At 39.9% G+C, this 22,636-nt stretch overlaps 1 protein-coding gene across 1 annotated transcript in view; it reads left to right on the top strand.

The window, feature by feature from the left end:
- LOC135085960 (spectrin beta chain, non-erythrocytic 1) overlaps positions 1-22,636 on the top strand; it is a 176,269-nt gene that overhangs the window by 5,454 nt on the left and 148,179 nt on the right. The window contains exons 2-5 of the mRNA XM_063980744.1: positions 11,508-11,671; positions 12,088-12,260; positions 17,699-17,866; positions 21,627-21,743. Of these exons, the coding sequence (XP_063836814.1) occupies positions 11,605-11,671; positions 12,088-12,260; positions 17,699-17,866; positions 21,627-21,743 (525 nt within the window). The 5' untranslated portion in view covers positions 11,508-11,604. The remainder of the gene's footprint in view (positions 1-11,507; positions 11,672-12,087; positions 12,261-17,698; positions 17,867-21,626; positions 21,744-22,636) is intronic.

Genomic DNA, 22,636 nt, shown 5'->3' with positions numbered 1-22,636 from the left:
CACAAGGCAGGGGATTTTAAGTGCCCTATACTCTAAAGACAATTATATTTGCCTTGTAGTGATGAAAATCAGCAATACCTAATTTAAAAAATATGTAGCAATCTTAAAGACGTATTCCACCATGAGCACCCGCCCAAATAGCACCTGGCCTATTCCACTTAGAGCACCTATTAATATTTTGGGCAAGTGCAAACATTTTCAAATTGAAAGCAATTTGACTCCTATTTGATACTAGCGGCCGGCCGTGGACCCCGTCTTACCGTAGGAGTGGAGTTTCGTAAAATCCGTTCTTGGCGGATGTCTACACCCTTTAAGGAACCTACCTGCCAAATTTCAAGTTAGAAGTATAGTTTCTGAGATTTCGTGACTAATCAGTTAACGTGAAACCCAACCCGACTTAAAATCAAAACCGTTACTTTTTGCAAATATTATTGTGCATTTTGATAGTGAACTTATGACTAAAACTCATTGAGAGGTCACCCATCCGTTGCTCGCCGCGGTCAGCGTTGCTAAACTCAATTAGCAAGTGAGCACCAATTAGGCGCGTGCGTCGACCTTCATGCTCCGACCGTTACTGCATTCGTGGATTTGTATTGTTATGTTGGCTATATTGGGCCATGTGTATCTTGACTATTGTGTACTGTGACTATTTCTAGTATGCTTTGGTTGGTGCCAGACTTTATCCATCGTAGCCGTTATTATGATTATAATTATGTTTATAACCTATTCCTGAATTTCATTGCCTTCCCTAAACAGACGGAATCAGTTCTAAGTTTATGTGAGTTAGTTACCATGCCCCGTAAGGAAAAATTTAGACGTAAAGCATAGAGAAGCACAAAGTTGTCCAACAGTAAACTGTCCCGTAAGGTATGACATTGAAAGAAGGGGCGCTACTATAGTTCCAAAATACTGAACTGTCCTATCCATGACATTGACAGTGGGGCGCCACCGTCAATACCGGATCGCTGGTTCCGATTTTTGCCATGTTGGAAACCATATACCTAGTTGAACGATGGTAGCGCCGCCCTGTCATTGAGTTTGGTGGGACAGTTCAGCGTGGGTCATCTATACAGGGTGTTAGGTAAATGGGTATATGAGCCGACACTAGCCCATGTTAACATGGGCATATAAATGGTATGGTGAAGTCAGAAATTTGATATGATCATTTAATTTTTTTTAATTTTCATACAAAAAAATATTTTATAAAATCCGATTTGTATGAAAATTAAAATAATTAAAATGAAGATATCAATTTTCTGACTTCACCATACCATTTATATGCCCATATGCCCTAGTGTCGGCTCATATACCCATTTACCTAACACCCTGTATATACCTACTGTTGATTTTAACCGACAGAGATGAATTAAAAACCTATTAATTTATAGCAAACTAGCTTTTGTCCGCGGATTCGCCCGCGTGAATTTTGCTTCATTGACATGACATAATTACCAGAGTAAATAACTACTACCGCGCACGTGTCCCTTTAAAAATGGGATAAAAATTATCCTGTGCTTTACCTGGATGTTAAACTATCTAGGTAAAGCAATTAAATAATATTATTATGTCAATCAACATTATTGTAACTAGAATAAGTATGTTGTAGAAGCAATAAAGGACTTTATTATTATTATTATGTTTGTACGCTTTGGAGCTCACGGGTCAAGAGTGACCCGGTCCTTTATAAGGCTTGCGTGGGGATACAGATCCAACACGTAGAGGCCGTTTTAAGCGCAAAATAATCGACAAAAGTGAAAGTGGTGCACATGCTGGATCTAGTCTCTGACTATATCATGGGATGTAGCCAGAGACCATCCCCAGCCTGTGCACAGGAGCTATTGCAGTTATTGGAGAATGGACTAGGGTTATGGATGAAGGATGGATGGACTGGTTACTGGGCTATGGATGGAGACTACGGGACGGACACTTGCCTGGTTCATAGTCTCGGACTGAAAAAATGGCAGGCGGTGACTAGCCAGCGACTAAATGGGCCCCCCCTGGCGTCATGGGTCGTATAGACCGGACTGAGGGGCAACATTGGCGTCTTCCAGCTCAGGGGTGTAGAGAGGTGTGCTGCGCTTTCTCCGAAGTTACTCGCGGCGTTATGCCCTTTAACACTTCCACCCCTGGAGCATATAGCCCTAGCGACTCCACTCTGGCCGGCCGGTTAAGGCAAGCCAGAGGTGAAAGTCCTGCAGACCCTCTCGGATTCCACTTCGGCAAGCCGAAGACGAGGGTCTTGACCGACTCTCGGGAGCACTCGGATTAACAACTGGCCCCGTGGTGTCGCTACTCACCAACAGCTCGCCACAAAGCTGCCCTGCGGGGTTATTATTATTATTATTAAATATAACCCTCCTTCTGGCGCTGTCGGGTAAAAACTACGCTAATTAATTATTTAACTTTTGTGTCCTATCTGGGAACTGAACTGTATTATTAGAAATATGTAGTTAGTAAAGTCTAAACGAGATTTCTGTTTGAAAGCTCGCGATCCCCAATTAAGCATTGTAAAAACAAACCCGGTCAGACTGGTGGCAGACATGTTGAATGTTAATGCAAAACAAAAATAGAACATCTACTACATTGCTAAAGTTGTCCAACATTGAAGTGTATCAGATATGACATTGACAGGAGGGCGCTACTATCAATAAACTGGACTGAAGTGTCCCATATAATTATGAAATTTACAGGAGGGCGCTACTATCAAACTGGGTTATTAGTTAGTTCCGATTTTTGTCACGTTGGACAACACTGAAGTATCCCATATAACATTATAATAGGATTTTATCAATACTGGCATAATGTTTCAAGTTTTGCCATTTGACATTTCAGATTTTTTAACTATATCTAGACTTTGCCCGCGCTGTCGATGTAAAAAAGAAACTGTATCACGCTCGTATTCCTCTTCCAAAAGACATTTATTTTGAAGAAGAAGTTAGGGCGAGTAGAGTTAGAATCTTGGCTCCACAGCAATTACATCATCATCATCATTTCGGCCACGGGACATCCTCTGCTGAACAAAGGCCTTCCCAATACAAATACAAATAATTTATTCAGTACTTAGGCCCGTTCTAGGGCGCTTAAACACGTCCCTAAAGCTTGCTCTACCACATGATTTCCATATTGACCACTTGGTAGCGGCCTTCGTTTAGGATCTTCGTGATCACACTTCTGATAGAGGTTTTTTATGAATACATAACAAGGCAGGTATTATTTGACCGCAATCGCACTTGTTGTGGCTTATTTCTTTCGGCTGTGGTTGTCTTATCCACCATAATAATAATATTATTACTATTGCCAAAATGGTCTCTTAAGCTATTATTGTAGAACCAATAATGATAATTATTGTTATATTTCATCAAAACCAGTTCACACTAGTCCGGTCGTTAGAGCACCGGTTTCGCTCTAATGCTTACAAAAAATGCCAAACTTACCATACCAGTTTGCTAAATTAGTAAATACTAAGGTTGCACCATCTTACTTTAACATTGAAATCGTCAATAATCTGTCAAATTCCATAAAAAACACTGGTTATTATTATAGTGACGGTCAAAGTTAGGTGGTGCAACTCAGTCTAAGTAGATTTGTAGTGCGGCTTATTAAGGTAAACAATGGCAGTTGCGTTTTACAAGTCTAATGCGTAACTGAGTATGTGCCTGTGTTTTGGCAGCGGTACGAGAAGGTGATTTTGTGACATCAAACGTCAACGAGACTAGGATACGTCACGTCACCCTTACCGCTCGATCTCATACCTCAGGCACTAATTCGGCTATGCGCTAGATTTATAATGTAGGTAGTTGTGCCATCGGGACTCTACAATCTACATTACTATAATACAAGCTTAATTATAATTATACTTATAATTTGTTACTAAAGGCTAACCCCCTTACTAATAAAAAGTTTCACAGTTGTTGATCACTGTTTTAAAATGACATTTCCATACTAAACGTCACTTTAAAACACTGATCAACGAGCGTGTAAGTTTTATTAGTAAGGGGGTAAGCAAGCAAGTCATGAAAGAGTAGAAAAGGCATAAAAACTCATAAAACCCATTTATTTTTGCAAATAAGCTTAAAAGCACTTTTACACGTCCCAGTATTAACCCTACCACTGCTTCAGGACAATAAATGGGCCAGTGCTGAGAAGAAGCAAGCGCAAGAAACTCAGTCACTATTATTAAAATATTCAAAACACTCATCGATAATATCCAGGCGAAAGCCCATCAATATACACTTTTTTATTGCAAAATATTACCTATTCCAAGTAAATAAGAAACTATCAGTGTAAAACTTGATATGCCGTCTAGCATTGAGTCAAGGAGCGGTCGCTATCAGTCGCGATAGTCTTATCACCCTGCAAGGCGGGAATGTGACAAGATAGCTATATGCAGTTTTGTTTAAATACAACACAACTAGCTGTTGAACGCGACTCTATACACGTAGGTGTTTCTTACACTAATAATAAGGGGTAAAAGTTCGTTATAGTTGTCCTGTCCAACACGAACCGTCCCAGCTACATTGACAGGGGGCGCTATTTACTGGGTTTTAGTTCCGATTTTTGCCATTTGACGTTTCAAAATCGTCCACTTTAAGTTTATTTTAAAGAAAGTAATCTGTGGAAATACTGAACCGATTAAAAAAAATACTTACGGTTCATAATGTAACTTCTGCTTGAGGTTTATTGTATACATCTTTTTGTACACATCGATATTCATACGAAAGACCCGGGAAAAAGCTAGTATTACGCATACCCTACCCAGAATTAAAAAAATGTCTTTAATTACTTAAATGAATTTATACACGAGGAGATAGCTGGCAAAAAGTATTCGCTAAACAAATAATTCCAATTTATTTACTGTAACATTTTATTATTATTTACTACCTATTATTCTTATTGCAATAAGTACGATGTTATTTATTTATTGTTATTGCAGCAACCTTAGATAATTTATCAAGTACATGGCCAATCTATTAATATTTATTAAGACGTAAAAAAGACTCATCGTAAATATGTTTGTTAGAGGTAAGTAATTGTGTTGTCTTGGGAAGTATTTATTGACAGTCTCATCTTAAAAATAAGATAAGTTATCCTAAATTATGGTATTTCTATGTTGTGCAAGTGTATGGTTCTTGGCAACCGTTGTCCTACGTTTTTCCTTATGGAGCATGGCACCATTGGCGTTCCCAGCGAAGATAGCAGAGGGCAGAAAATCTATGAACTCGCCTAAAAGTCAAGTACAATCGCTTTGAAAAAGCAAAGTCAAAGATTTCTGACCTAAATCTAATCCCCCCTAGGCCAGAAGTTGGGTATGACTTGCCCGCGGTTTAGTTTTGTTTTCAGCTGGTGAATTTTCTAAAATTCGTTAGCTCTGTTTATCAGTTGAGTTCGAGTTGTGTGTTGACAATCAGTAACAGTTGCCTTATACAAAAGATAGAAGAGTACCTATTTATTAAGATTATTACAATCTAAGCAAGCGAAACCACACGTAAAGGCTAGTTCAAGCTGTTCAAGACAAAATGACATCATTCGATGACTGAATAAGGACAACGAATAACAAATATTATGCTTCAGTACTCGTGAGGTATTTATCTTTTTAATGTGAATGCTGATTAATCATATCGTGAAATCATCAAAGATCACCTTTAAGTCTTTAGTTAATCTGCAGGCTTATCCAAATGCATTTTTATTATTATACCGTCACTAACTATTTAAAGTGAAATACATACCTTTCCTTTACCCTGATTAATCACAAAATCTCAGAAACTACACCTACCTACCTCCCACTAGGTAGACCGACGATCTGGTGAAGGTCGCGGGAGGTGCCTGGATGCAGGCGGCGCAGGACCGGTCTTTGTGGAAAACCTTGAGAGGCCTTTGTCCAGCTGTGGACGTCTCTGAGTTTGTTGCGGCGCTTCTTCTCAGCACTTGCCAAATGTTGGTCTCGAAGCGCTGGTAGGGTAAAAAGATTATGAGACATGTTGAGGCTCCTTAAGAGCAAAATGACGATTTGTAAGAACTATTTATTAGTCTAAACAAATAAAGAAATTTTGACTTTGACTTTGACTTTTCGGCTGAAACGAACGAACACTTACAAACTTGAAATTTGGCAGGTTCCTTATAGGATGTAGACATCCGCTAAGAACGGATTTTACGAAACTCTACCCCTAAGGGGGTAAAATGGGGTCTGTACGAAGTCGCGGGCGTGGGGAGTGTAGGTCAAACCCTCCATTTGCCTCTGGTAAATTGGAGAGGGTCGTGTTCCTGCTGTGGAGACTAAACTGAACCTGATGATGATGAATCGCCTTTTACGACACCATGGGAAGAAGGAGAGTTGTCCTACTACTCTACCGGAGGTCTGTGGTGCATATCTTTTAAAGGTTATTATACCTTTGTTTATCACCTGTCATCCGCTTTGCAATGGAGGGAAGTCGAACCTTAACTTCGAACACCTATGTTCTTCTGATTAACTTTGCGGGTCCAATGACAGTTTAACTTTCCCTGGGAAAAACTTGACCTTAACTGGTTGGGATATAAGAGAGCCTTGGTATCCATAACTCAAGTTAAATCTTAGCTTGGGTACCAGGATTCACTCAACACACTGTTTGTGTACCTGTCTAGATTGTTGTAATCTACATTCATTACTGTGTTGTATGTTTTAGTGTAACACTTTATGTCAATAAAGAATTTATTTATTTATCGGCGGTCAAGCTGTAGATCCTGGCTACACAGGAGTTGCAGCGGTGGGAACGAGAGGTGGGAATAGTCCCGTACTACCGGAACTCATTTATCTTTTACCAGTAAATCTAAAGTTCTAACAATGCTATTAGATACGCTCGCAGCGCCATCTCCAGAATGGAAAGCACGTGTGAACTAGGCAACTTGTTGTATTGTGAGAATGCAGCAAGTTGTTTCTTCGAAAAAATTGTTTAGGCCTTCATGAACGTTTAGACTTGTGGGAAATTAGTTATTTTTGTTCTTAATGTACTCTTAATATTGTTGCAAAATTGCATAAAAAACTCATTTATTTTTGCAAGTAGGCTTTTATAAAGCACTTTTACACGTCCCAGTATTAACCCTACCACTGCTTCGGGACAATAAATGGGCCAGTGCTGAGAAGAAGCAGCGCAAGAAACTCAGTCACTAGGCACTTTTGACAATCCCGCCGTTATCTATAAGTATAACCTCGTCGCTTACGTGGATTTATACTTACACTAAAATCATTAATTTTGAAGGTAACCTGACAGGCGAAAGGAACTGTTTGTTATGCCAAAATTGTTGAAGCAATCTTGATGAATATGGTAATAAAGTAGATTTAGGAGAAGGTCATAGATAAATTCGCGAAAAACATCTTTGGGGTTGAAGTATGGAGACGAAAGTTTGTACAGGGTGGGGTAATTTTATATGTTAGGGACATAAAAATGGAAATATAGATGACCCACGCTGAACTGTCCCACCAAACTCAATGACAGGGGGGCGCTACCATCGTTCAACTATATGGTTTCCAACATGGCAAAAATCGGAACCAGCGATCCGGTATTGACGGTGGCGCCCCGCTGTCAATGTCATGGATAGGACAGTTCAGTATTTTGGAACTATAAGTATTTTATTTCAGTCTTTGACAAAGTCCGTCTGTGACCGTCCGAAATCGACGCAGATGAAACCGCGGGAAGAAACTAGGTGAAAATTTTACAAATCAGTATTTTATTAAGTTCAATAATTTCACTTGTCACTATTCTCAGTGATAAAACGCGTGCATGGGCTAGGTCATCGACCGCACGGCAAATGTTGGACGCAATCACGCCCACTGTCTGTTTGTAGGTATTTGCCAAACATGCAAGTCGGACATCTTGCTTTTTGCACCTGGGAGGTCATAATTGGCTTATTTTTTGTGTTTTGGGGCTTGAAAGTCGGCTATTTATAACTTATACCTTATTATGAGGTAAATTAAAGAATTTAAAGTCCTTAAAACAGGAATTTAAAGGTTTTTCAATCCAGTCAAGTAAATAATAGTGACTCTTTGATTGGTCGAAGCTCACAAGATTCAAACTCGACCTAGATTCTATAATTGGTTGAATTTCAATATTTCACTATGACTGCTAATTTTGATAGCCCTCCTTGTGCTTCAGTTGGTGACATCGAGTGACATGACCTTACTCTACAGTGGCGCCAACTGCTGCTTCTTTAGCTAAATGACACGGCGAAGTTCGTACCGTTTATGTTATCCAGAAATAACGTAGGATTCCAAACTTGAAAGAATTTTTCAAATCGGTTCAGTTGTTTCGGAGCCTATACAATACAAACAATCAATTTATCTTTTCTTTTTATAATATTACATTGGTGTAGATCAACCCCACAGTTTCATGGTGTTTGCCTCTATGCGGTCATCGGCCAACTAATACATTACATTTGCGTATGCAAATATTTTTCTTCAAGCTTGCAAGATCATACATTTGGTTTTAATGACATGCAAAATAGGTAACTACATATGGACAAACCATATTTCATTTAAACACTATCTAAGCATCTATTTGCAAATTAGTTTCTTGTAAACCGTATGTCTATCTATACTAATATTATAAAGAGGTAAAGTTTGTGTGTTTGTATATTTGTTAAATTGTTTGGAGTAATCTCGGGATCTACTGAACCGATTTTAAATTCTTTCACCAATAGAAAGCCACATTATTGCTGAGTGTCATAGGTTATATAAAAAACCGAATAATTCCACGCGGGCGAAGCCGCGGGCGGAAAGCTAGTTACGTAAACGTTAATAAAGAGATTTTGCCCCATCATTTACTCCTGTGTAGCCAGGATCTACAGCTTGACCGCCATAAAAACCCAAACAATGAAGGTCAAGTTTGTCCCGGGGGAAAGTTAAACTGTCATTGGACCCGCAACGAAATTAATCAGAAGAACATAGGAGTTCGAAATTATGGTTAGATTTATAGAAATGCATAATAGTCCCATCCTTCAATGCTAATGTGTAACAGTTCACGCGCTCGGGCAGGTTTCCGCGTGCGCGGTGAACTATGCGCGTAACGGCGCGCGCGCATATACGCGCAGAATGGTCAATGCTTTGAAAGGAGTTTAACGCCCGTATTCAGTTTCACAGTGCGCGTTGATGCACAGGTTGACACACGAACCAATCACAGAGCTCTATTCAACGCTGTGCGTTCGATTTGCTGCTTCACATAAGCAAGCATCGTTTGGGAATACGGGCGTAAACTTCTAAAACATGGATTAAAATCGACTGTTTGAGGAGGGACGGGACTATTCCCACCTCTCGTTCCCACCGCTGCAACTCCTGTGTAGCCAGGATCTACAGCTTGACCGCCAATAAAACCCAACTAGTGAAGGTCAAGTTTGCTGGAGGAGGGACATCGCATTTAGCATTTTTAATGTAAAATCCTAAAAAAAATAAACCTAGAAGTTCTACATAAAGTAATTTTTCTTATCCCAAAGTTGTGATAATAGGATTAAAACTACACTAGGACGAGTAAAAGCGCTTTTGAAAAGTCTATTGCATTTTGATATGCATTTGCTCGTGTTACTGCACCACATTCCACATTTTTGCTCATAGTGACCTAAAAAAAGTTCGTTTTTCTTTTTACCCTTAAAAAACGTTTTGGTCAAGAATTTATATTGCATATGTATTGCAAAGAATGTAGGTTGTTTTAAACTTTCATGGTCACTAACAGAATCATTATTATTGACGGGATTGCTACCATATACCTTAATTTAGAGTTTTTCGAGTCTCCTTAATATCGGAGTAGAAATCCCGTCAATAACAATTATTCAGAATGTAGGTTAAAAATAACCTCCATAAAAATATTTAAACCTGTACAAGTTATTCTTTGGCGCAGGTCATTCGCGCACGTTGCGTAATTAACGGCAGGTACAGTTGCGTGAGGCTCGTCCATGCCTGCGAGTAGCTTCATGTGCCTTCTGGCTAGTTGATGAGCTGTTTTAAACTTTAAGCCATAAATCGTTAGTTTTAATACTTCAAAAGCTAGAGAAAATAAGGCTTGATTTCCACAAAGCGGAGAGATGATGTGTTGGAATAACCCATCTGATTCAGATCAGTTGGTCCAAACAAAATCTCTTTTCCTCTCCGCTTTGGTGGAAACCGGGCTTAGATTTTTCATTATAGAACACCAAGTAAAAAATATTGTTTGTGGAACGCGATTTTTTGTGACGTATTGTCAACAAAAAATTATTGACTCAATTTTTATGGGCTTTCAAAATGTATTCCCATGGACTTTACGTATATCCATGACGTCATTTATTCGGTAAAATAATTGACTAGGTAGGTACCTATTTGATTTCAAAATAAATTAAACATCATAATGTCACAACAGTAACTGGCTGCTGCGATACAGGCTTGCGAGCCTAGTGCAAAAGCTGCTGTTAAACTTGAATTTAGATTAATTCTGGCAGTAAAGTTTATTATTTAAAAAAAAATAAACTACATTCATTGGTTTTTAGGCGTAAAGTGAAGATTGAGAGTTTTAGAGAACTTATGCCTTGGCATTATTGCCAATTAAGCATTCTTTTGTAACTAAAGACTGACTGTCAGTCAAATTAATTGTGCTTTTATGATATTCTCCACACAGAGACATCGCTAAGCAAAAGCTTTCATCAAGTAAAAGTAGCAACGCGTTCTGAATGAGGGAATAGAGAAAGTCAAAACAGACGTGCATGATTTAATGTATGAGATTGACGAATGAGCTGTCTTTTATATCCATGCACTTTAGAAAAACAATATTTATGAAGTTATTTATTTAAAACTTTTTGCACGAACAGAGGGCTTAGTGTGAGTTTACATCAAATTTCGTCACTAGTGAACGCGTTAAAAAAATAGTTCTTGACAGTTTTTGCTAGGGGCGGTGTACAATCCGTCATACATTAAATGTCATTTTTTGTATTGACATTTGGTGTGAACTCACACTAAGCCCTCAGGTTCACCAAAATGGACGAAAACGCGCCATTTTACCCTGTTAGTCTACCCCAGTCTACCCGTATGATTTCTTCTATAAAAGATAGTTTTTAATACGCGCTGCGTGCTCGATAGGTTTTTTCTGTAAAAACTGAGATCTATTCTGACAAGATGCTATAAAAAGAAGCATAATAGAAAAATATTCATTGAAGGGTTAAATAAAAGTTAAAAAAAAACACTGTTTTGTAATAAAATAGTTTATTTTACATGGAAAATGAAAAAAATATTCAATAATCACAGCGTCCCATTTTTTTGTTCATATGTTCCATTTTGCCTATTTGTAGCGATATACCATAAACAGGCATTATTTATCCGTGGTTAAAACTCCAGAACATAAATAAAAAGAAAATGATTCCTTATTCAAATTATCACAATATTCCACGTTTCGTTTTGTTTATTTGTAGCTGTATACCCTAAACAAAACCATCCTTTAAGGGCTTATTCCCACTGTTTACATTTAGACGTCCATCCGTCTCTCTAAATGTGAGAATCTAACCCTAATTTTAAACCCTAGAACGCCGACCATCACGAGCTATTTACAGTATTACAGTGATAACAGTGCCAAAGATTAGACATAAGCGACAGAGGCGCCACCCCGATGCGGTGACGACATGCAGCGCCAACTCAGCAACGTCAGCTACCATTCGTACCAGGACTACCAGCCGGCTAGGAGATATGGTAAACATCCTGTTATTATAATTAAGAAACACTGCAACTGTAGGGTATAGGAAAATAATTTTGAAAATTTTCGAGAAGTATGTAATTTACCGCATGATCGATTTACCACGATGACTACGCCCTAGACTAAAGCCTGGTCTCTGAGCACGTATAATTTTGTCCAATGACCCCAAGCTACCCATTCTTATCGCTCGCGCGTAATTATATTGCTGTCGCGACTGTGCGACGGGCGCCCGCAGTGAGTGTGCGTACGATGCTGTGCCCCGCCTACTGCCACTTGATTTTAGTGATTCTGCGGGCTATGTCAGTCACTCTGGTTCTCCTACGGATCTCCTCATTTCTGATTCGATGGTGATGGTATACGAGTATAAGTACTGAAATTGAATTTGGTTTGTAACCGTTCCATCTTTCCCCAGGGCCGCAGTATGAGCCGGGCGGGTACGCGACGGCAGTGCAGCAGCGTACCAACATGACGCAGCGCGAGGACGCGCTCAAGTTCGAGCAGGGCCGCATCAAGGCCCTCCAAGAGGAGCGCCTGCACATCCAGAAGAAAACATTCACGAAATGGATCAACTCATTCCTACAGAAGGTACGTCCAAGTCTGATACCGCGAACATTCAACGTAATACTTTGCCTCTGCCTTTTGTTCCACACCCATTACTCTTCAGAAGGGACCAGTGCTTTTTGTGGGGATTTAGGTGGATCTGGCTCCTGCTAGATGAGCGGGGTCTTTTTATAAAAACCTGATCGTATACTCAGAGACTCAGAACTCTTGATAGACGGTTTGGGGATTCTTTCGCGGCTCTGCCCCAGAGTAAGGCTCTCAGAACAAGATCCCTCAGCTTCTCCACCTATGTGTGTCGCTGAATCTGCCATCCCCAACCCGTCTGGCCAGTGAGTTTAGGCCATATCCTCCACAGTTCCGTCCTAAAGACTTTAGGAGGACACCGTCAGGTTTTAGTGAGTAGGCCCTGCCCATCTGGCTGGGAGAGCCTCACATAACCTACTGGTTCCCCCGGGCCAGTGGGTATGCAATTTCATGCATTTCCTGACGAAAAAAAGGCCATATCCTCCATTTGTCTTGATCCTGGAGACTAAAGAACTTGAAAATGATGACTAGCTGACCTGGCATATTTCAATCAACGAATGTCGTGTTGTTTTTATGAATTTAAAAGAGATAAGCAGCTATAAAGACAAGTCGCTGACATACGGATTAGTAAGATGAAGTGGCAAAGGGCAGGACATATAGTACGCAGAAATGACGGCCGATGGGGAAGCAAGTTTCTGGAGTGGAGGTTACGTACCGGAAAGCGCAACGTAGGACGTCCACCCACAAGGTTGACCGACGTCCTCATAAAGGTAGCGGGAAGGCGCTGGATGCAGGCCGCCACCAACCGGCCATTGTGGAAATCATTGGGGGAGACCTATGTTCAGCAGTCGATGATAATGAAGCAGCTATAAGCGAAGGTGTCAAGGTTGTTGGGTATTAGTTTAGACAATTACTTTGCTATCATGACTGTTAGTAATTCCTTCTTACTCCCGGACGCTGCCAGGCCAACAGAACTCCGGAGCAGGAGGAGCTTGCGGAGTACAGGGACTTCCTGGTCAGTAAGTAGTGACGTGAGTGTCTGGTGACGTCATCAGTAGGCTAGAATCCATTATTTTGTTTTTTAATAATTTGTTTATGCACAAATTACTATTACTCATCATTCCCCCATTACCCCCTCGTGCTATACAGGGTGGAAACGATAAGTGATCTCACTCGATTATTTCTAAACTATATAAGATATCCAAAAACTGGTTACTGATCCTGAAAGTGCTTCACGAGCTCTATCCAACGGTACCAATAATAAGTTACAAAATAAACTGGATCTATCCGAAAATTCAATGTTTCCAGCTTCCTTATTTAGATATCTTGTATAGTTTAGAAATAATCGAATGAGATCACTTATCGTTTCCACCCTGTATATAGTCCAGTAATTTGGTAGTTTTACCTGGATAGTTTTCCGGGAGTAATAAAAATTGGTATTTATACACCGTGTTACTTTGCATTCTTGCCATATTCACAGAGATAAAAGTAGGGAACAATACCTATTATTTAAGATAAACAAGAGACCCCCATAAAGAAAGTACACTAAGATTTTAGTAAATTTGGTTTTTCAGTACAAATTGGAATAAACCCATTTTGTCTCATACGTTCTACAGGTGCAAGTGGAATAAACCTAGTGGGCGTGGCCTAGTTCTTAATAATCTGTTGTTTTATGGCTCTGGGTACCAGCCTTTTTATCCAGTCATAATAATTATTTTAAAATACTCTTCAGTTGATTTCAGATTTTCCTTTCTACTTTACGGGCTTAGGACCGTCAAAAATACGTAATAATTATTAGGGTTTTAATTAATTTTAACATTGTACCCTATTTTTACAAATTAATAAATTAAGTATGAAATGAAATCACCTTATTCACAATTAATTATTTATTTATAAGTTCCTACTTACAAAGTTTACGTACTGCGAAGCAAGTGTTCAAAGTGTCCTCCGTTCTGAAGAAGGCGTTCAAAGTGTCCTCCGTTCTGAAGAAGGCACAGTCTAGCACGGCGAAGCGTAGGTTTTTCGCTTTAGTTTTCGCAACACATAAACGTTTTGTCTCACAGTTTCACTAAAACAATCCTTTCATGTAACGCGTTTACACTGTTTATCTCTTCTGCGCATACCAGTCGTTTCAAGTCACTCCAAAAATCCATTGGTGTCAGGTCCGAGGATCGTGGTGGCCAAGCTACTGGACCACTCGTCCAATCCACTGTTCACCAAACGTATTATTCGCGCACTTGACGTCCTTATTGTGGGGGAGCACCATCCTGCTGGTAGTAGAGCATTTGGTGTAACGCTAAGGGTACGTCATCAAGCATTTCGTCTAAGACGTCTTGCAGACACTCCAAGCACCATTTTGATTAAATTATTCGTTGTTTGAATACACTTCAGACATTTTTGTATTATTTATAACGTGATTTGTGATTGATGGATTTCTCAGTTTTTTCCAAGTGTCAAAAAGACATTTTAAAGACAATAGATTGCAATAGATATTTAAAAATACAATAAAAAGTAAAAAAGTCTTCATCGCCATCGCCAACAAGTGATGTGCATGCGTTACGATAATTAGTGATGTGTTTAACAGATTGTCGATAAAATAAAATACTCAAGATTAAAAAAAAATTTTTTCGGGTATTATTTTTTTACGGATTTGTGTTCAGTATCAGTAATATAGTAACCTCTGTAAATATGGCAAGAATGCAAAGTAACACCCTGTATAGATTTCGATGTGCTCTTTACGAATTTTAACTTTGGGACCTCGTATGGTGGCCGCTTGCGCCGCCATATTGGAAAAATACTGCCTAGTTGCAGTTTTTCTTAAATGTTACCTTTCGGATTAATTTTATGACAAAACATGCTTAGAGAAACTAAAACTAGAGAAAAATTCCTATTTTTGATCCCTACATAACCTTTTTGTGAAATCAATAGTTTAGTTAGGCGTAACTTCTTCATTTCTTGCATTAGTTTATTTACTGCAAGTGACGTGAAATAAGATTATTTTCTTCTATAGACTTACCAATTGCCATACATTTTGAATGGCATAAGAGCCCATAACTTCTCTTTTCCACTTACCCAGAATAAAAATCAAGTTTTTAGAGAATTTGTGCATTGTAATGAGGGCTATCGTTTTAGCGCTCACCAGTTTGCGCCACTGTAGAGTAAGGTCCTGTCAATCGCCAGGGGTGCCAACTGTTAAGTATAAAAACGATAGCCCTCATTGCTGTAAATTACTCAATTAAAATGGCGAAGCGTTATTTACTTATTTTGTTTACGCTGATCTCATTGCCGATGACATAGTGACCGCGCAATCGTTTTACAAATAGCAATGAGTCATGTGAGAACATAATAAAGCCATAATACATACACTGTGTTGTGTTAATTTTACCTAATATGTATGTGCTTGGAGATTTGAATGGGACAAACTTTGCTGAAAGAAATGAGAATAATTTTATCTCCTTCTTACTTTTTGTAACAGTACGAGTAGTTAACGCTAGTTTAAATCTCGTTTAAAGTAACTTTTTATGTAGTTGAGACCAATAACCAAAAATTACAAGGAAAAACTAGTAAAAAATACTATATTCTAGCTCTGAAAGCTACCTCTAAACAGTTTAAAATATATTTTTTTATCATACAGTTAAATTTTGGTTAGAAATCTCTTGCTAGCGCATCTTTAAATCGCCTGTATTTTGAGTAGTTGATTCTAAAGTTGTTGATAAACAGACATACGAGTAAACTGATAGAAAATAATGTTAATTTTGCACTTGGAATCACCTCCGTTCCATGAGCTAAGTAAAACATCTAAAGTCTCAAGTCAACACTCATAACCACCACCAAAATATCTCCACCACATGTCTGTTAAAATGAAACTATAGCAGATGACTAATCTTTGGCCATATGCGACAAAAACTGACGAAATGACTGTATGTGGAGTAATTTGCTATACTTAGATCGTAGATGACGAATGTGAGCAATGATGAAAACTAAATAGACATGATATTACATTCTTTGAATTGTTAAACGTATAATAAAAGCAATCAAGAAGTAAACGGGACTATTCCCACCTCTCGTCCCCACCGCTGCAACTCCTGTGTAGCCAGGATCTACAGCTTGACCACCAATAAAACCCAACCAGTGAAGGTCAAATTTATCCCGGGGGAAAACTGTCACTGGACCCGCAACGAAATTAATCAGAAGAACATAGGAGTTGGAAGTTAAGGTTCGACTGGGCCAGTGCAAAGCAGATGACAGGTTTTACTTGGTGAAGTTCATAATTTGGTCAAGAAATGGTTTTTGATCGAGAGATTCGTATTCAAGACTGAGTTGAACCACCTAACTTTAACCGTACCTAACTAACGATAACCGGTGGTTTTTGTTTGACAGATTTTTGACTTTTGTCAAAGTTAAAGTAAGATGGTGCAAATAAGATGTAAATCCATCGTATAAAACCACGTCAAAAAGCCAGCATATTGTTTATTATTATTATTATTTGAACAATTCAATGGCACACATAATTATAATTGCAAATAATTGAACATAACCGTTAATTTATTAAAAACATCATCAACATCAATCGGCGCCGGAGATAAACATTCAATTATAAATTATCACTCACTCATTTCCAGTCTAATAATAATTGCCTTATCGAAAACGCGATATCTATTGCGAAATAAGCACAATTGATACAAATACATACTCATTTGCACGCATTTATTATTTCAACGAACAGTTTTTCACTCGAACTCAATGGTTTTTTTATAAAAGTCTGAGTTTCTTGCACTGCTTCTTTTCAGCACGCCCATTACCCTTCTTATTCCCGAAGCAGTGGTAGAGTTGGGATGTGTAAAAGTGCTCTTTGAGAGCCTGTTTACAAAAAACAAATGAGTTTTATGAGTTGAGCTCTTTATTATAAAAAAAACTGTTCCACTCACTTTTTCGGACGTGTAGTTCGAAAAGGGGTAGGAATTTAAAAAAAGTGTTTAGAACAAAAGGTCTAGAATTAGCTTTCATCGCGTCATAGATATTTTTTTCTGTATGAAGCACCATTTAAAAGATATTAGCGAAATACTAAAAAATGCCTAATAGGGAAGAGCCTGGATACGGGCAGCGCAGGACCGTGCATTGTGGAAAACCTTGGAGGAGGCCTTTGTCCAGCAGTGGACGTCATTTGGCTGAAACGAACGAACTAAAAAATGGGAACTTTAACCCCCTCGTTTCACTTTTAGTACATGTTTACTCTCTAAGCATCTGAACCTATTTCTGAAGAAATTGCTTAGGTACCAGCTCCCGCACTCTACAACTGCTTGAGTGAATTTTTGCGTAGTAGCTTATTGTGCTGTAATTTGGTATATCTATCCGGCGATGTACGACGTATGATTATTGTATTATACTCTGTCCCATAAACCAGTGTCATAAAACTAAACCAACAACCATCTTTCCAGGCCCGCATGGAGGTGGACGACCTGTTCGCCGACCTAGCAGACGGCCGGCGGCTCCTCAAGCTGCTGGAGATCATCAGCGGCGAGCGCCTGCCGCGGCCCAACTCGGGTCGCATGCGCGTGCACAAGATTGAAAACGTCAATAAGAGCTTGAGCTTCTTGCACACCAAGGTCAGTACATAATACACTAGGGTTAAGATCATCTATTAGACGCTATACGCAGCGTGGGACACAGCCTCAAACGCCAGCGTGAGACGTCAGAGTCAAACGTTCCTATCGACGCTGAAGTCAACATCTGAAGGAGACAACAACAGTACATTGTGACGCGGTATACGGCATATGGTGTTTATAGAAAACTACAGCCTAAACTATAATAATGCTCATGATAGGATTGGGTAGGTACACCAATAGTCCACAGATGCCGAGGATCAAACTACCGGCTATATCGACAGTCTGACGCTGACTATTGCTACCCTAAAGCGGCTGCATGCCTAGGTCAGTGGGCAATGCATACTAAACAGATGGATCTCAACTGGACATAATCCACCTCCGTTTGAAACCAAGTCAGTCCTTGAAACTTCTGGATCATCTGGCTAGACGTCGACTAGAACGGAGACAATCTGATGGCAGCTTTAAGAGCGGTGCCTGAATCAAGCCGCGATATGGTCAGCATCAGGTGACCAAATGAGTCCTTAAGACTCGAGGCTTCTGCAGCAAACGCTGCAAAGACAAGCCCACCAGCTGCCATAGAGGGTTCCATCGCAAGGCTGTTGTAAGGCTAGCCCTAGAGCCTAGACAACAGTCGTCCACCTGGCAGACGGCCGACTCCTCAAGCTGCTGGAGATCATCAGCGGCGAGCGCCTGCCGCGGCCCAACTCGGGTCGCATGCGCGTGCACAAGATTGAAAACGTCAATAAGAGCTTGAGCTTCCTGCACACCAAGGTCAGTACATAACACACTAGGGTTAAGATCATCTATTAGACGCTATACGCAGCGTGGGACACAGCCTCAAACGCCAGCGTGAGACGTCAGAGTCAAACGTTCCTATCGACGCCATACGCCAATGTCAAAATCTGAAGGTGACCACAGCAGTACATTTCTATGATAAGCGTTGTGACGCGGCCTACGGCGTGAGGCTGTACGCGTCATACAGCGTTTATAGGAGACCACATCCTAAACTATAATAATGCTTGTGTCTTCAACCGATGACGAGGATCAAACTACTGACCCTATCTTCAGTCCGATGCCGACTCTTGGCCTTGTAGGGTCTCTCCACTTGGTCCTCCGCCCTACATTTCTAAACGTGAGACGAAGATTGACCCTTGTGTGCTTCCGCCGCCTTCAAGAAGATTCGCTACGTTCGAAAATGGGTAGTATTTCCCATAGCCCATTGTCACTAAAGCGGCTTTCTGCACACCAAGGTCAGTACACAAGCTAAGCTTAGCTGAATATAAAATTGTAGCTGAACATAGAACCCCACCCTAGTAGGTTCATAGCAGGTGGACTTAGCTCAAATGTAAAGGCGGCGATACACATGCCACGGACGGTCACATTTTTAAGGCGAGCCATTCCTCGACGAAGCTTCACTTACATTATGCCCTCGGAAGTTGAGAAGAAGGCTGAGTCCTGAGTTGGTTGCAGCTCTATGGTCGGTGCCTGAATCGCGGGGTTACTCCGAAAAACGTTATTCGAAGTTTCAAATTTTTCCATCCCATCTCTCTCACGCAAAGTGAAATGCCAGCATGAGCGACAGTGACAGATAGACCCAAAGCTAAGTAACGTAAACAGCGTTTCGGAGTAGGTAACCCTGAAGCCGTGACGTGGTCAGAATCAGGTACATCAAGTCCGAAAACGTGTGCGGTGTTGGAGGTTTCTGCAGCAATCGCATCAAAGTCAAATAAAGGTTAAATTATGACTATGAGACCAATATTATGGAAAAGTTTAAGAACAAGAAATTCTTGAACAAAAGATGTTTGTCTACATTATTGCATAATTAGTCCTGACCACCAAGGTCGGCCGTTATCAGTGCTTATCAGTAGATATTACACGCTCGACAATATTAGCGGTGACCGGGTGTAACGACGGGTAGCCAGATTAGTGTAGATTACAGATTAGTGCTCTATTGTTTTTGGTCACGTACAAGTTCGTTTATGGCTTGGCATGGCTTGTTGTTCCATGAAATTGTAGGTATAATAACTGACTTTGATGGCGCTAAAGCGAATAAGTACACGCAATCGGGGACGTATATGATCGAACTCATGACCTTCGGATCAAAGAATCAAATTGTTTAACCACTACAATGTTTAAATTCCTTTAAAATTAGGCTACGATTTAGTTTGCAAATAATGAGGAGAGCTAAGTAGGTACCTCATTGTGGATTAAAAGAAAAGAAGGTTAAAATCTGACAAGGCGATTGATCTTATCGTATACGTAAATAAAGCTACATAAACAAACAATAAAATATTACTTTTGTCTAACTTTTTGTAATTGGCATGCTAGTAAATAAATAAGATCTAAAACTGTATAGGCGTTAGATCGACTTACAAAATAAAGTCTCAACTCTTTGTGAAACTCCTATATCAAGCAAAATAAACTATTAAAAGAATTGAATAGAATTGATTTTATTGATCACAGTAAGCACAATTTATAAACAATAAAAATTAAAAACACAAAAGGAACATAGAAAATAGTGGGCCACTGCTCGGCACTTGACATGTTCGTAAGGGCATGTCAAGAAACTGGTTTTCGGCGAAAGCCCTGGTTGTGGCATTGCGTATCCCTTCGGAGAGACACCGACTCGAATTGAAGTTCTGTCTAATATCTAAGCTAAAACAAAACCGTCAAGCGAAACCTAAAGGATTCTCTGTTGACTGATGGCCGTTTTCACCATCAATCCCCAATTTTTAAGTGACCTCTATGAAAAAATTAGGGATTGATGGTGAAAACGGGCATGAAACTCCTAAATGCTTTTCTCATGATGCATCCTTTCGTAAGTATGTCATCGATAGTACATAATAACAACAAGTACGTTAACCGTCGACGAAGCCTTCGAAGCGACCGCACGGTGTAGGTTTCCTTCCATTGCATAATACCTGGAATATTATAACATGTAGTATAGTAGGTTAGTAGTATTTAGTGCATGTTAAATTAAAACTCATTGTGAATATTTTTAACTGACTTCAAAAAAAGGAGGAGGGTCTCAATTCGAGTGTATGTTTTTTTTGTATGTATATGTTACCGCAGAACTCCAAAATTCCAAATTTTGATTTGTTCGATAGGGTATTCTCCCGAGCTGGTCACATTGTCACCAAGTCAGGGTCTGATGATGGAATCCTAGGGAAATCGAGTTCATCCCTCATATGCACGTGATATCGTTTTTATGGGGACGGAACGACAATGGATTTTTAGGTGACGAAGAATGTACCTACCTTAAAGTTTCAAAGGCTATAGTTCCAAAATACTGAACTGTCCTATGCATGACATTGACAGTGGGGCGCCACCGTCAATACCGGATCGCTAGTTCCGATTTTTGCCATGTTGGAAACCATATAGTTGAACGATGGTAGCGCCTCCCTGTCATTGAGTTTGGCGGGACAGTTCAGCGTGGGTCATCTATACTGTTGACATTTCCATTAACATGATGTACCATCTTATCTAACATCTATACAAATATTATAAAGCTGAAGAGTTTGTTTGTTAACTTGAACGCGCTAATCTCCGGAACTACTGGTCCGATTTGAAAAATTATTTCAATGTTAGATAGCCCATTTATCGAGGAAGGCTATAGGCTACGATCAATAGGAGCAGATCAACAATGAAAAATGTTGCGAAAACGGGTTTTCACGCGTACGAAGTCGCGGGCACAGCTAGTTTATGATAATTTAACCGCTTTGATTTTGACAATGAAGACTAATGCTTGTTCTCCCACCAGGTGCGTCTGGAGTCCATCGGCGCTGAAGACATAGTGGACGGCAACCCGCGCCTCATCCTCGGGCTCATCTGGACCATCATCCTGCGCTTTCAGATCCAGGAGATCGAGATCGATGTGGTCAGTATATAGATCTTAGACTCATCATCTCTTACGCCCGTATTCACAAACATTACTATGAGGTCTCATAGTACGTGTGGACGCACAGGGTGATACACGAACCAATCACAGAGCTCTATGAATAGCTCTGTGATTCACAGCTTTGAAAAGCTGTGCGTTCGATTTGCTGCTTCACTTAAGCAAGCATCATTTGTGAATACGGGTGTTTAAGTATCATAGATTAAGCACCGGATTATTCCCACCTCTCGTTCCCACCGCTGCTACTCCTGTGTAGCCAGGATCTACAGCTTGACCGCCAATAAAACCCAACCAGTGAAGGTCAAGTTTGTCCCGGGGAAACTTAAACTGTCAATTATCATTTTATTTTATTTTTTATTTTTTTTTATGCATAACAAGGCAGGTATTTGACCACAATCGCACCTGATCATACTGCTTATCTATGATTTTGATTTTGATTTTTGATTTTGTCCGCGGAGTGGTTGTGGCAGTGTAGATGAGAGCACACCGACATTTTCGTGGTTGTCGTAACAAGAGGCAACTGAGGGACAAATATACAAGACAGAACAAGAATGGGTCTTCTGAATTTCTGATGTCGGCATATCCGGCACCAGAAGACTATAAGCATTGGCGTATCTAGGGTCATTTTTCAAGCGAGGCTGGCTCCTGACCTGTCACATGTCATGATAGTGGGGGGTTGGTATCATAGCTCATGAGTGAGTACCTAAAAACTGTCATCTTCGAATCGGTAGATGATTATCACCCAGGTGAACAAAGTGGAATAATTCGTGGGGAGTGTTCAATCCGTTTGCCTCTGTAGAACCAATATTGACAAAACGATGCTGGAACACAGTGGTCAATGCAGACGCCCGGCAAAAAAACAATTACTTATACAG

The sequence above is a fragment of the Ostrinia nubilalis genome, chromosome 30 (assembly GCF_963855985.1).
Source record: "Ostrinia nubilalis chromosome 30, ilOstNubi1.1, whole genome shotgun sequence".
NCBI lineage: Eukaryota > Metazoa > Arthropoda > Insecta > Lepidoptera > Crambidae > Ostrinia > Ostrinia nubilalis.
The sequence above is the reverse complement of the archived record's forward strand: the minus strand, read 5'-3'. Positions and strand labels throughout refer to the sequence as shown.